Below are 14,303 nucleotides of genomic sequence, written 5' to 3'. Positions count from 1 at the left end.
GGCTCCGTAAACCACATTGGCACACTCTAACTCCAGCTTATAATTGCATGCTATTGAATAATTATTAGGATAACAAATGTTTTCTCCTGAATACGAATAAAAATTTAGAGTGACAAGAATAGGTGTCACGTGATAGAATGTAAACATCACTGTGTATGAGCCAGACATGCATCACTAGCCACGTATTGGGAGAGTGAGTGAAGGACCACAAGCTTGTATCAATGCCAGTACTTTCTTTTAGAAAAAAATCTTTGCAGATTCATTTCCAAATTCTATTTTGTTAAGCCAGGCAAATGAGATAAATCTAACTGTTATGGTTGTCACAGCAAACAAGTCTAGTCATTAAATTTGTCAAGTCAACCCCTAACACAATTAACCAATCTATTATTGATCATCTGACCACAAAACCTTCTAGTTTAGAGAATTGCCAGGGAAAGTAGTATATAGAAAAACACATGCATAAGCTCTCACGGACATTCTTACATATCTGTTGTTTATACCTTATGATAACAGGCTTAATTATAACGCCTTGAAAAATAATTGTTTAAGGAAAAACGTTTTAAATCTATTTATAGAAAACACGGTTTGTGTATACACTGACTCAGTATAGGCGCGACTTTCCCAGAATTTTGACACAAGGAATCTCCGTTGTTGTCTGCATTTGTAAGCTATAAAATAGCCATAGCGGGGAAATGTCTGCTCCACTGTTCTTCTGTTTGCCGTAGTATCAAATTATTTATAGACTTAGTATTACAATCAAATTTTTGTTTTATCCGGGTGTAGTGTCACATTGTTGTTGTACTAGTTTAATTATGTTATTTCATAGTTTTATGTTTCATATTTTATTATAGTTTTACAACGTTGTTCTTTCTACTGCTATGAAATACAAAAAATAATGTTTTATTCATGGGTGCACGCAAGCTTAGCTCACGGTGCGATGTTTTTTCCACGCTACTTGTGAAAAACATTATATATATATATATATATATATATATATATATATATATATATATATATACATATACATATATATATATATATATATATATATATATATATATATATATATATATATATATACATATACATATATATATATATATATATATATATATATATATATATATATATATATATATATATATATATATATATATATATATATATATATATATATATATATATATATGTATATATATATACATATATATATATATATATATATAATTCCCACCCCTATTATGCTGTACATATCACGCTTATATAATAAGTGTAATATTTTCTAATATATTCGTTGCCGTGTATGTAAAGATAAAGTTACTATCGCTAACAGCAAACCTGCAAGTGTGTTCTGTGTCATAGTTGCAGCTGTAAAATATATTGATAGTAAAAAGTACTTACTACTCAATTGCATTCCTCATTTAAATAACTTTGCCCAACAAACTACCTCTAGCGTTATTTTGTTCAATAATATTTGAATACAACACGCGATTCGTTTATAAGAAAGTAGAATTTTCTGGGAAAAATAAATTTCTTAGAAAGCCGATTAACACATTTCACCTTGACATTGCCAGGTGATATATAAAACCCGGTAACCTTTACATCGTTTTATCTAGCTCAAGCCTCTTAATTTGAGAGTTAAGTTTTGTTGAAATAGATACTTTAGCATATTGAAACATTTGAAACTGTCCGTGAGCTAGCTTAGCATTTAAATGTCTTATTTTAAACGTACAAGAAGTTTGTTGTAAAAATAAATTTAAAATAAAAAACGAAAATAACCAACTAAACAAGACGACAAAGGTAAGCAAATGAAGATGTATGTTATTGTGTAAAGCAGTAAAAAATTGTAATTATTTGTTACATAAGATTCACCTCATGTTTCACCTTGAGTACAGTAAAACTATGTTCTCTGTTATACTTCCACAATAACATCCAGTTATGTAACTGTAATAAAATTTTCTTATAATTTTTTTCGCACGCTGAGTGTGGAAATGTTGACTGCAGTAGCGTACGCAGGGGGGGAGCAGGGGGAGCGGCCGCTCCCCCTCTGGCCATTTTCAGCAAAGTGGCGCCTTTTTGGAAACTTTTTAAACTCAAAGTTTTAAACAATGATATTTGTTAAAAAAATATTTTTGGTTGGCACATCTATGTAAATCACAAGATTTCTTTTCATGCAGCAATTAAGCATTATTGTACTAGTCTAGTAGTGTCTACGTTTACAACACGTATTAACGGCTGCATCAGTTTGCCATTCTAAAAATAACCATTACGATGCATTGGAATTTTTAAAAATCCTCTACCGGTAGTACCACTTGGCAAGAGGGGTGTTAAGTTTAAGGCAACTGTATAATGTATTTGCTAACGAATAATTGCATTAGAAAATGTTATACATAAAACTTCACACATAATTACTTTATATATACAGTTTGAATCGTGTGATTAATTTTTTGAAAATTACAATACAGAAGCAAATACAACTGATGTTGCACCTCTATTTAAATTTACTTATGGGCAAACTGCGTAGCGGTGGGGAAATTTTGACACGGTCAGCAAAGTCATCACGATGAAGTAGTAGTTTTCTTACAGTTTGGGTGATAGTGTTACGATTAAAAATTATATGAAACAGTTACAACCCCCCTCCCCCAGGGACCCCTCTGTAAAAAAAAAAAATATTTTCATTATACCACTGCTACTTATTTAAATCTATTTCTGAATCAGTATACATGTGTAATATATATGTATGTTTAGAACGGTCATCTAAAAACTGACGCTATGTTCACTCTGAGTTGGTTATTCCCCCCCCCCCCCACACACACACCTCACCACCAAAATTGTGTAGAGCGGCATTAATGTCAAACCTAGGTATACACTGGGTTGGATTATTGACCTAAAGTGACCGGACAGTAAAAAGGTGTGTGAGCAATACAGTGTTTCTAAACCATACCTATCACTATGTTAAAAAATGATCTTTAAGGAACACAAAGATGCAGTGGTTAAAAAAATATATGATCTGAATTAAAAGACCGACAAGTCGCTGATTATAGGCTGTTATTCCGAATGTTTTTCCATTATATCGAAAAGCGATGTTATTCAGAATGTTTATCTATTATGTTGTTGTTGATTGGGGTTTAAAGTCCGCTTTCAAACTTGCGTTTATATCGCAGACTTTTTTTGGTTAGATTATGGTTTTTGTGTATGTACAGTTTAGTTTAATTTTGTTTTCCTTTCATTTTTGGATGTGGTTTTTTATTGTGCGGGATTAGTATTTTGTTATTGGGTGAATCTTATTCGAAAAGCGTGCTTTTATACCAACTATGATTTCAAAAACTTTCATTATGCTGTAAAACTTTAGCATTTATAATGACGATATATTTAATTCTGATTATAGACAAAAACATTTTGTTAACACTAATAGTGTTAAACAAATACATTATATTCTGAAGTAATTATTTATTTGTTTTGACATTTATAATTAAATGTGTAGATATATACATATTTATATTAAGCGAGTGATTGTTTCCCCTTTTTCACTTGTTTTAAATAATTTCCCAGGAATTATTATGTAAGAAATTTTTTTACAAGAATTACAAAACAGATTGTGTTACGTTCATTGTTTTTGGTTGTAGTGTGTGTATATTTTGTTTGTTTTTTTGTGTTTAGATTGATACAATATTTGTTTTGGCGGCCTACATAGTGTGTTTTTTCTTATTTCTTCAGAGTGCTACTTTCAATTTATTTTACATCATACGAAGTAATGACATACAGCTAGTAATTATATATATATATATATATATATATATATATATATATATATATATATATATATATATATATATATATATATATATATATATATATATATATATATATATATATATATATAAAATACACGTATATAGAGCGTGTTAAAAATTCGGCGCCTTTTTTTGCTCTTTTCGCTCCCCCTACAACAAAAACCTGGATACGCCTCTGGTTGACTGTCTAGAACAATTTAATTTCTTGTGGCAGATTTGTTTCACAGTGAATGAAAACGTAAGACATAATTTGTTGTTTTTTTTTGTCTTTTCCCTAATTGGACATTAGACTTTAAAATCTAATTATAAAATATCAATCAGTGTAAGTAGGGGCGCAGTGGCCTAGCGATAGATAGCCAGGCTGCTGACCCGAAAGTCTCGAGTTCGAATCCAGGTTCCAGTCAGTAGAACGTCCCAGCTCCGATGGGTACCTAACTCACGTTGGGGAAAGTAAAGGCAACTAGATGTAGTGCAGACCACATCCTCCCTCTACTTCATCTACCCATGTGGATCATCTTGGGCACGAACGGGAAAAGATAATGAATAAGTGCAAGCGGAAAGTTCAAGAATAAGTATATTAACTCTAGCACAGGTTAGCGTTACATCTAATGTTAGGATTCCGGTCATGTATAGTGAGATAATGTTCGATTACAGTAATTTTGGCGGCGGGTAATTTAAATGAGGTAAGTAGAAGGCAGGGTATTGTTTAGAGAACAAGAATAATGATTGAAGGTTAATTGAAATTGTCATTTGACAGATGACTATTCTGTTGTAATACAAATCTCGATTTTTCTTTTTGCGCGATTACAAGACTTTCTCTATACTTCGTATATACGAGAATGTAAGAAAAAACTGATGACAAATTTACATAACAATGATAGTTAGTATTCCAGTGCCTGGATATTTTAGTATATTGTGAGTATGACAGTTTCAACAAATTTTCATGCAATATTTTTGATTCACGTCTCAGCTACAAACTTGACAGTTTTACAGATATTCCTCTTGGCTACCATTCATTTTTACTATCAACACAAGACATTCAGACTATCAATGACAATAGAGTGAATCAAAGAAAAATTATTAAAATCAATGCAAGCAATAAAATTAAAAAAAAAATAGCTTGTGACATAAGAGACCTATACAATCTTAAGTATAGGTTTGAACATTTGTTTGGATTCTATTTACATGTTTTATAATCTATATATATAAAGTAATGTATGTGTGTCTGTCTGTCTGTTCGTCTTTTATGCATTACCACACCTCTTATCACACCGCCATGAAACTTTGGGAAGTTGTTGAGAATATTCCTGGGGAGGTTTCTGCGAAAAAAAAATTTCAATTCGCAGGTGTAGCGCCCCGGCAAAGCGCATTTGGTTTTTTCTCTATATACGGTATATAAAAATAAACGTCGATTGCGGTTTTACGGCGTTATTCCGATCGCCATCAAACATTGGGGAGTTGATTAGAACACTCCAGGGGAGGTTTCTGTAAAAAAATCATTTTTAAAATTCGCAAGGGCGGTGCCACGGAATGGTGGGATTTTTCTCTATATACGGTATATAAAAATAAAAGACAATAAAACTTTAGGGAGTTGATGAATACTCATGAGAAGGTTTATGGGGTGGGAGGGGGTAATAGAAGTGGGTTGATGATGGGAAAGGGGGGAATTAATTTTGCGTTGGCGGCCCCACGGCAGGATGCGATTTGGCGCCCTGGTCTTTCCCGTGAGCGCTATGGTGACTACGTTCGGTCTAAGCAGTGTGATAGACAATAGATACGATGGGGCGTTACAAACGCTTACTAAATTGAATCAGGCGTGTCCCCTGGCGCCCTGGTAGGGTGCAATTAGGCTGCAAATAAAAATGCCTGTTTCGGCATCCAAAGGCTCACATGGGCCGCTGAGGGCCATGTAATACGTTTTATTTTAATAATCAGAAAAATTAACCAAGGTTAGATTATAAACTGGGATGTTTCTTTTTGCCCGTAAAAAAATCCAAACAGTTTCGTCACTTTGCGAATGATGCAATTAGCATCTATTTTTAGATAATCCAATCAGCAATTGAGATCGAGCATCTAAGAATAGACCATAAGTAACATATTGCATCAGTCACACTGATGTTTAAAGCACGTCAAATAATGTTTCTACGTGTTAAATAACAAATCCTGTTCATTTGTGTCACTTTAGCGAATGACGCAATCTGCATCATTGTTAACATGATGCTATTTGGCACAATGGCGCTGTTAGTTTTATGGAGCCAGGGGTGGTAGGCCGCGCCTATGCGGTAGTGCAATGGAGGGGGGGGGTCCTGATAGCGCCCCTATACGTCTCTGACACATAAGCGGTCACCAAGGAGTGTTCTACCATATTATTTCGGTGAGCGATTAATGTACACCAAAAGTTTTCATGCGGTAGTGTAGGAAAACCCGTAATCCGATATTTATGATCCAAGCGTAAGCATTGTTTACATTTAAATAACTCACTTTTAGAAAACAAGGTCACGAGTCTAAGAATATAGGATTGGTAACGCATGGATGAAACCCTTTTTATATATTTCGTCGGACTTTCTTCTATTCCCGCGGCAACGCGCGGGGACGGGTACGCTAGTTCTAAATAAATTATTTGTTGTCTCCACCAGAAAACAAAAATTACTGTTGAAGACATTCATTTTTTCAGCAAACAAGTTAAAAGTTTGGAGAAGTCATTGCATTCGCTAATATTGTGCTTACAAGGGAAGAGAATCGACCGTTAAATCTAAATCATACAACCAACCCACCCTGTCCACTGTAATTTCCTTTAGAATTTGTTCCACTGTGGGGATGTGAAGACTGCCTGACATATCCCGGTATGTAGACATAGGCTCCACTGGAGCCGCGACATGTACATGTTGTATACGTGTACGTGTACTTGTACCAACCCTTCTTTTGCTTTTTATCTGTCCATTTTCCTACAGAGACCTGTTTAGAACAGCCATGAGGATGTGACACTATAACGGTCAACTTGTCCACATAAACAAACCTCCAGTATTTGTCACTTACTTTCCCACATAGATTATGAAAATGCAAACACATCTTGTCCAGTTCATCAACCAACTTTAAGTCACATGACGCACATGTAATAACACATCTGTCTCCCTCAATATCTGTCCACTCCACCCTCCAGCCATCGAGACTGACCCCAGGACTTTTATTGTCATCATAACCTACAACACACTTGGTCTGTCTCGCCTCACTGTCATCAAAAACCACATGGATGGCTGTCAACACACGAAACTCCCCCCACACTTTGCTGGGTGTGTCCGAGTGTTGACACTTGCCACATGGACAAGTGCCCTTGTTGTCACTCTCTGTGTACTTAACAACACTCCACACCCTCCCCGTCCCTGTCCTCAACACGTCACTTCCTCTGGTGCAATAACATGGATACTGACCACCGAAGCATCCACCAGATTCTGGTCTCTCTAGACTGGTGTACTTGACCTTTATCAGGACCGTTAGGGCAGACAAAGCTTTGATTGCCGTCAACATGGTGACGTCACGGTAACGTGAGGGGAGATGATCCAAGTTAAAATCACTAACAGGTATAAAGTTGACATGACCTGGATTTTTCTTGCAGTCAACACAGTGCTGGTGTAAGTCAGCTTCACCTCCAGGACAGATCTCACATTCATGATGTCCTGGACATCATGGCGAATAACATGGAGAAAAAATGCAAAAAAATAATTGTTAATCATTTTTTACATGCTTACATTAAATTACATTGTTTTTATTTGGTATTAGAAATTACGTTGTTTTTATTTGGTATTAGTAGATTAGTCACTAACCTGGAATAAACTCTACTTGACTGTTTTTTTCTTCTTTCATTTTAATAATCTTGAACTGTCTTTGGCTCCTCTTCTGTAGAAAATTTAATTTTACCACTGATGGCAAGCTGAGACGTGTCTTTTTGTGACGATGTGTAACGTTAGCAAGGAAAGGGGGAGAGGAGGTAAAAAAGGTGCTTTGACCATAGGGGGTTTGATCACAGAGGGGCTTTGACCATATGGGTATTGACCACAGCGGTGCTTTGACCATAACAGGGTTTTGACCATAGGGGGTTTGACCATCGGGGGTTTGTTCACAGGTGGTTTGTCCAATGCTGGCATTTGATAACAAGCGCTGTATCCATATATGGTAAGGATTAATTGTAAATGTTGTGTAATTATATTGTAAATTGTGGCAGAATGTAATATTATATTAATTCATATTAATTCATCTGTATAGAAAAAGTCTTGTAATCGTGCAAAAAATCGAGTTTTTTGCAAACCTCGACGTTTTACACCTCACTGATACGGAAAAACATAACTTTGCAATCTTGTCCGTATGTGTGTGTGTGTGTGTGTGTGTGTGTGTGTGTGTAAACACGAGAACTTGAGTGCCGTTACAACTAGATTGATGAAATTTCATACAAAAGTATTTTATCAAAATCGTAGATCCGTATCAACTTTATAGTGATTTCCGATAAACGGAAGTGTTTTTTTTTTTACTTTGAATTATTCATAAGCCTGTAACTTGAGTACTATTTCAGATAGATAAATGAAATTTCACATGTAAGTAAACGATCTAATCCTCTACCTTCTGTCATATTTTGAGTAATTTCTGTTGACCGGAAATACTAATTTACGTTATTTAAGATTTCTCAAAAACTTATGTAAATTTATAAAGTAATAATAATATTCCGCGCTATTATGCACATTTTATTTGGCGTTTACTAGTGTGCAATTCTTTTTTCTACGAGATTTTATTCTATTTTAAAAAGTTTAAGATTTTAAAATGGATTAAAATTCAAGTCTATATCCCGAGTTCCCATCCACTGTTTTTTATATAAGAATATTCGAGAAAGTTTAGGGGAGATCGCTCCCGGTTTATTTAATATAAGAATATTCGAGAAAGTTTAGGGGAGATCACTCCAGGTTTATTTATCCTTTTTTTTATCCTTTATATTAGCTTTGTATTTTCAAGTTCATCTACATTATTTATTTGTTAATCTTGTTATATATCGCATTATTTTTGTTCCACTTATATTTAAAATAAAACTATAAGTTCTTGCACCAGCCTTTGTGGAGACTAAAATATCGTTCTTTATTATTTTAGTACATGTTAATTTCTATTAATGGACTTTCAGGAAACATGTATAAAATGGTACTAATTGTATCATAAGTTTAAATTAAAATCTATATATTGTGCCCCCCCCCTCTGTGGTCAACGCCCTGTTGTGGTCAAAGCCCATCTGTGGTCAAAGCCCCGCTGTGGTCAATGCCTCTATTGTCATATCCCATATGTGGTCAAACCACATATGGTCAAACCCCCTATGGTAAAAGCACCTAGGACAAAAATAAGTGAAATTATGACGTGCCTATGATATGGATATGATAATATAAACATCAGCATGAATGATCTTGTTTTTTTTTTAAACAAGAGCACTGTCGTATTAATATTACTTTTACGGGCAAAATACGAGTTTATGTTTGTTTTAAAGTGAAATTCTGTAATATGAAATTCAGCTTGTGGACGTCCTAATGGATCCAAACCACCAAACCCCCAGTCCACACGCGTCCACAAAAGTTGATTTTGCGAGCCCTCCCATCGACTTACTTTTGTGTGGACGTCACAAATTGAAAACCGCTAAGTGGTAGCGTATTCTATTATAAAATATTTGGACCATTAAAACTTTAGTACAAATTGGCTTTGTTTTATGAAAAGTGTGTTTAATTGTTTTTTAAACGAAATTTCATGAAAAAACTTGATGAACGCAACTAGGCCTATATTTGTTATCGATACTAGCCATACACAAGTCGATATTTTAAGTTGAAACGTAGAATAAAATATTGTCATAATTAAATCTTAAAATATGTGTGTAGATTTCGTTTAAAGTCTTTGATAGATGTCGAATATTAAAAAAAAATCCTTCCAGCATTTGGTATGAAATAAATAATAATTTCGATAAAGCATTTAAACCGCTAAAGTAACTCACTTTTTCTTCCTGTCCGTTGGCTACTTGTCCAATTCATGATTCAGCTTAATTATTTCATATGAAAACAAAAAAAATCTCCTTTTCCGTAGAAACCAAAATGCAATTTAATATTGATTAAGCAAAAGGTAAAACGCATTTGTATATATGTACGCTCCTCTGGTACACAAATCACACAAAAATATCGGTTAATAGCTAATCCTAATATGGATAATATATATTAGTAATTATGACACAATGTGATGTTCTACTTGAAAATATAACTCGACAATAGGGTGAATGTTGAACAATTAATACTCTCAGTAAATTTCTTGCAAACGGACCCTACCTGATAAGTGTCGTGTGTACCTACGGTGACTGTAGACCCAGTTCGTGTGTTTGTGTTGGACAGGGGCGGAACTACAGTGACGCCAGACCCCGCAATGGGGGGGGGGGGAGGGCACACAATTTAGGGGCCCACACCGACCATAATCAATTTTATATAGTTAAAAAATTATTTGGCTTGCATTTTTGACTTAATGGATTTTTTGTAAAAAAGAATACTGTAGCTGCAGTTGGGTTATCTTTATTCTATTGACACCATACCACGCTCTTGTATATTCTTTTTCCCTTTGTTTTTAAACCATTGTGAGAGAAGAGTCCTCTTTCTCCAACAATCAAACACACGCTGTTGTCGGCAAAGTTCTTTTGAAAAGAGGCCGCGAGATATTACGACGACTTTTGCTTCTTTATAGCGTTGGTTAAGAGACAATAATCCATTGTAATTTTACAATATAAAATGTACTTTTTTTGTATTGGTAGAACTACTATTCTGTACTATCCTGTATTCTACAAATAATCAGAAAGAATATAATAACAATAATTTGGGTTGTATGTACGTTTGCTTATTCTTGTTTTGGGGGACATCCATTAATGACGTCGCGCTTATTAGGACAATACCCCCCCTCTCCGTAACACATCGCCACAAAGTGCCAGATCTCCCCCCTATATTGTAAATAACAAACATATCTACTCCAGTAGTGATGTTATACAGCAGCTAACACATGCTGTAGCGTAAAAATATATATGCAGGAGCTGTAGTGTGAAAGTTAGGCAAACTTTCAAAACACTTCCATGACTTATTTCCCTATTTTAAATAGTTCAAACAGGGGTGCTCATAAGCTCCTTTTAATAGATTTGTACTAAACAAATTAAAAAACATATACTTCTCTTAATTAAAAAAATACATACTAAAAATGACATAGAAAAAAGGAAATATATTTAAAATTAATAATATAAATACGAAAAACAAAAAAAATAAACATAACACTAGAAACCATTACACATACAAAGCGTTCACATATTATATTCGTTTGACCGGCTACATGATAGGCAGTATTACGGCAAATATAACACAAAACAGAAGTTTTGTAAACAGAGGTTTTGCACTCATATATAAGGCATGTTGTAATTTTTTTTTCAAAATCCGATTATAAAAGAAATAAGTATCCTATGTTCGTATTCTGTGTGTATATATATATATATATATATATATATATATATATATATATATATATATATATATATATATATACAAACACAGAATATATATATATATATATATTCACACACACACACACACACACACACACACATATATATATATATATATATATATATATATATATATATATATATATATATATATATATATATATATATATATATATATATATATATATATATATATATATATATATATATATATATATATATATATATATATATATATAGAAAAAAATATATATATATATATATATATATGTGTGTGTGTGTGTGTGTGTGTGTGTGTGTGTGTGTGTGTGTGTGTGTGTGTGTGTGTGTGTGTGTGTGTGTGTGTGTGTGTGTGTGTGTGTGTGTGTGTGTGTGTGTGTGTAGGAGGGGGACCAAAAAATTTTTTGCGGGGTGGCCCTTTTTTTTCTAGTTCCGCCACTGGTCCTGGAGCTATCGTCTTGACACAAAGCCAACATGGACCCTAGCCAAAACCTTTTTGTCTATTCTTGTCTTGGGAAGCCTCCTATATTTTTAAGACACACAGACGTAAATCAATACTTTTCGTTATTGGAATATCGACCACAGTCAAAGGCATGAGCTATATATTTTATCAATGTAACTTGTTATATTGTTTACCTCAATATAGATTATTGCGACTTCTGGTATGCGAAATACGCGACGTGCATATTTCATCCAACAGTGATTTGCATTATGCTTCTAATTATTAGCATACATAACTTTTTAAAGAATTTCTATTTTCCCTATGTGACTTGTATTACAAAATACTTTTTTTTTTAAAATAATTTATGTATTCCCTGTTTGACTTGTATTATAAAATACACATTTTTTTAAAAATAATTTCTGTATTCCCTGTGTGACTTGTATTATGAAATACAAAATTTTGTGTTTGGATAAAGTGTCGGTGTGACATTGTCTCTTGGCGATCCGCATTGTTGAATGTGGATACTGATGCTCGCAGCTTTTGATTTGGTTCTTTGATGGTTGTCTCACCTCGTTGACATAGCTATGAAAGACAGTAGTGACCGTATATAGGCCTTGATCCTTTGTTGTTAAGACACTCCCGTAATCTCAGTACCTGATGTCATATCATTATCTCAAATGCCAACTTTGACATCTGTAGACTACATCAGTACTTGAGGACATATTTTTACCTGATATATGTATTTTCCAATCACATTTTTACATTTGATAAACGTTTGACTATCAGTATCTGACGTTTCCATTATAAATGTTGAAAGCTAAATCAATAACTATTCCACACAATTTTAAAAATAATTATAATTTACTTGTTTCCCATGTTAGTCTGTGGCAACATAAATACTTAATCAATAATATTAACGTAATTTTCAAATAAACGACTTTTGCACCATTTCACTGTCCTGGACACTTTAGCTACACCACAACTCAAACAACCTGTCACTTACTTGTAGTCCCTTGATGTTGAGGCCTGTCATGTGACACCCCCCCAGTGTTTCTTCCAGACATTTTTCTCCGGGGGGGGGGGCACTTGATACTTTCGAGGGGGGGGCGGTAGACCCTTTTTGGGGGGGGGGGGGGCGGACACTGTTAAAAGTATATATTTTCTATATAAATTATATAAATTTCATATTGTTCGGGGGCGGGGGCGGTAAACAATTTTCGGGGGGGGGGGGGGGGGGGCGAACTGGAAGAAACTCTGCCCACCCCCAATCAATGTATGATTAATTAAATTAGACATTTTTACACACTCGTTTAATAACACACAATGTCTGGCCGTGGAAAAGGTGTTAAGCAAACCGTTCAAGACTATCAAGAACAGCTCGACCCGAGCACAGCAAGAACAGTTCGTGTAATGACTGCTCTCCGACAGCCGCGGAGGGAGCGGACAACCCGGGTTCGTTTGGGATGGCACTGACAGAAGTCACACTAATGGAATCCCAACAACTTGACGTGAGCTCGTTATTGATGTCTAGGGGTAAAACACGACAAATTGAAGAGACTCAACACGACTTAACACTATCAATACCCTTTTAATAAGTGAACAAGAAACTACGACACTGGGTCTGTACAAAATGTACAGACTTTAAGAGTACAATAAATAAACTCAAAACTCCAACTTAGTTAAAGAAAATCACTATATATCACAGCTGTGGCTTAGTATATTAAACACCATTAAAGAACATTACTTGACACAACTGAATGGCATTATAAATACCACAAATTTTAATAAGAGACACATTGCCTCTACAACAATAGAAACCCAAATAAAGGTCAACCTATCACCGATGTGACGAAGGGTACAATTATACACCAAGACAAAATATCAGCAATACTAAAAATGGGCACACAATACCTTATATAAAGGTGATAAAATATGCCACAAACTACACAACTGAAAATGGCGCACCAAAACATAAGGCACAACTCTCTCCTAGTGCAAAGGTCAATCTGGCTGCCTTTAGACTTGAACTGCACGAGATTAAATACAGCTCAGTATTAGGGGAGATAACTCAAAAGTCTTACGACTATTGGTCGAGGGTCTGTTAGGGATTTAAACAATCCCATCACATGACGTGACGGAACTCAGTTGACCGATGTGAACCGGTGAACTAACAATTCTCCCAAGGTCAATCACAAAACTCAGGAGACTAAATAATATAATTAAAGAAAAAGACCTCAGAAATGATCAAAACTCACAGGAGGCTTTTGTCATGACTCACCAAGGATCTGAGCTGGCTTTTGTCTCGAGGACAACACCGACAGCGCTCAAGCCTTCATTTGGTCGCAGGTACTGGCTGCAAATAGCGACAACATTGCTAAAACGTTAGCCGAAATCCTAGGAATTGTCAGAAGAAATACTGAAACCCGAAAACCCGAAAAGAAAGTAAGTGGATTTTTCAAGAAATTAGCGAACATTCCGGCTACTGCAGTAGCATTTTTTTTTCCCCACGATTTTTCCCCACGTTTTC

General features: G+C 34.7%; 3 protein-coding genes across 3 annotated transcripts in view; all 3 read right to left on the bottom strand.

Moving 5' to 3' along the window:
• The window catches only part of LOC131945143 (uncharacterized), a 328,239-nt gene that overhangs the window by 207,084 nt on the left and 106,852 nt on the right, over positions 1–14,303 (bottom strand). The window lies entirely within an intron of this gene.
• Positions 1–14,303, bottom strand: part of LOC131945148 (uncharacterized) — a 68,372-nt gene that overhangs the window by 11,705 nt on the left and 42,364 nt on the right. The window lies entirely within an intron of this gene.
• LOC131945153 (uncharacterized) lies at positions 6,211–7,682 on the bottom strand. The gene is made up of 2 exons (XM_059306171.1): positions 7,616–7,682; positions 6,211–7,468 (listed from the first exon to the last, which is right to left on the bottom strand). Exons 1-2 carry the CDS (start codon positions 7,653–7,655, stop codon positions 6,552–6,554), a joined length of 957 nt encoding a protein of 318 aa, XP_059162154.1. The 5' UTR covers positions 7,656–7,682; the 3' UTR covers positions 6,211–6,551.

Source organism: Physella acuta, unplaced genomic scaffold (assembly GCF_028476545.2).
Source record: "Physella acuta isolate Inbredline_101_S28 unplaced genomic scaffold, ASM2847654v3 ptg000527l, whole genome shotgun sequence".
Lineage (NCBI taxonomy): Eukaryota > Metazoa > Mollusca > Gastropoda > Physidae > Physella > Physella acuta.
This window is presented reverse-complemented; position numbering and strand designations above follow the sequence as displayed.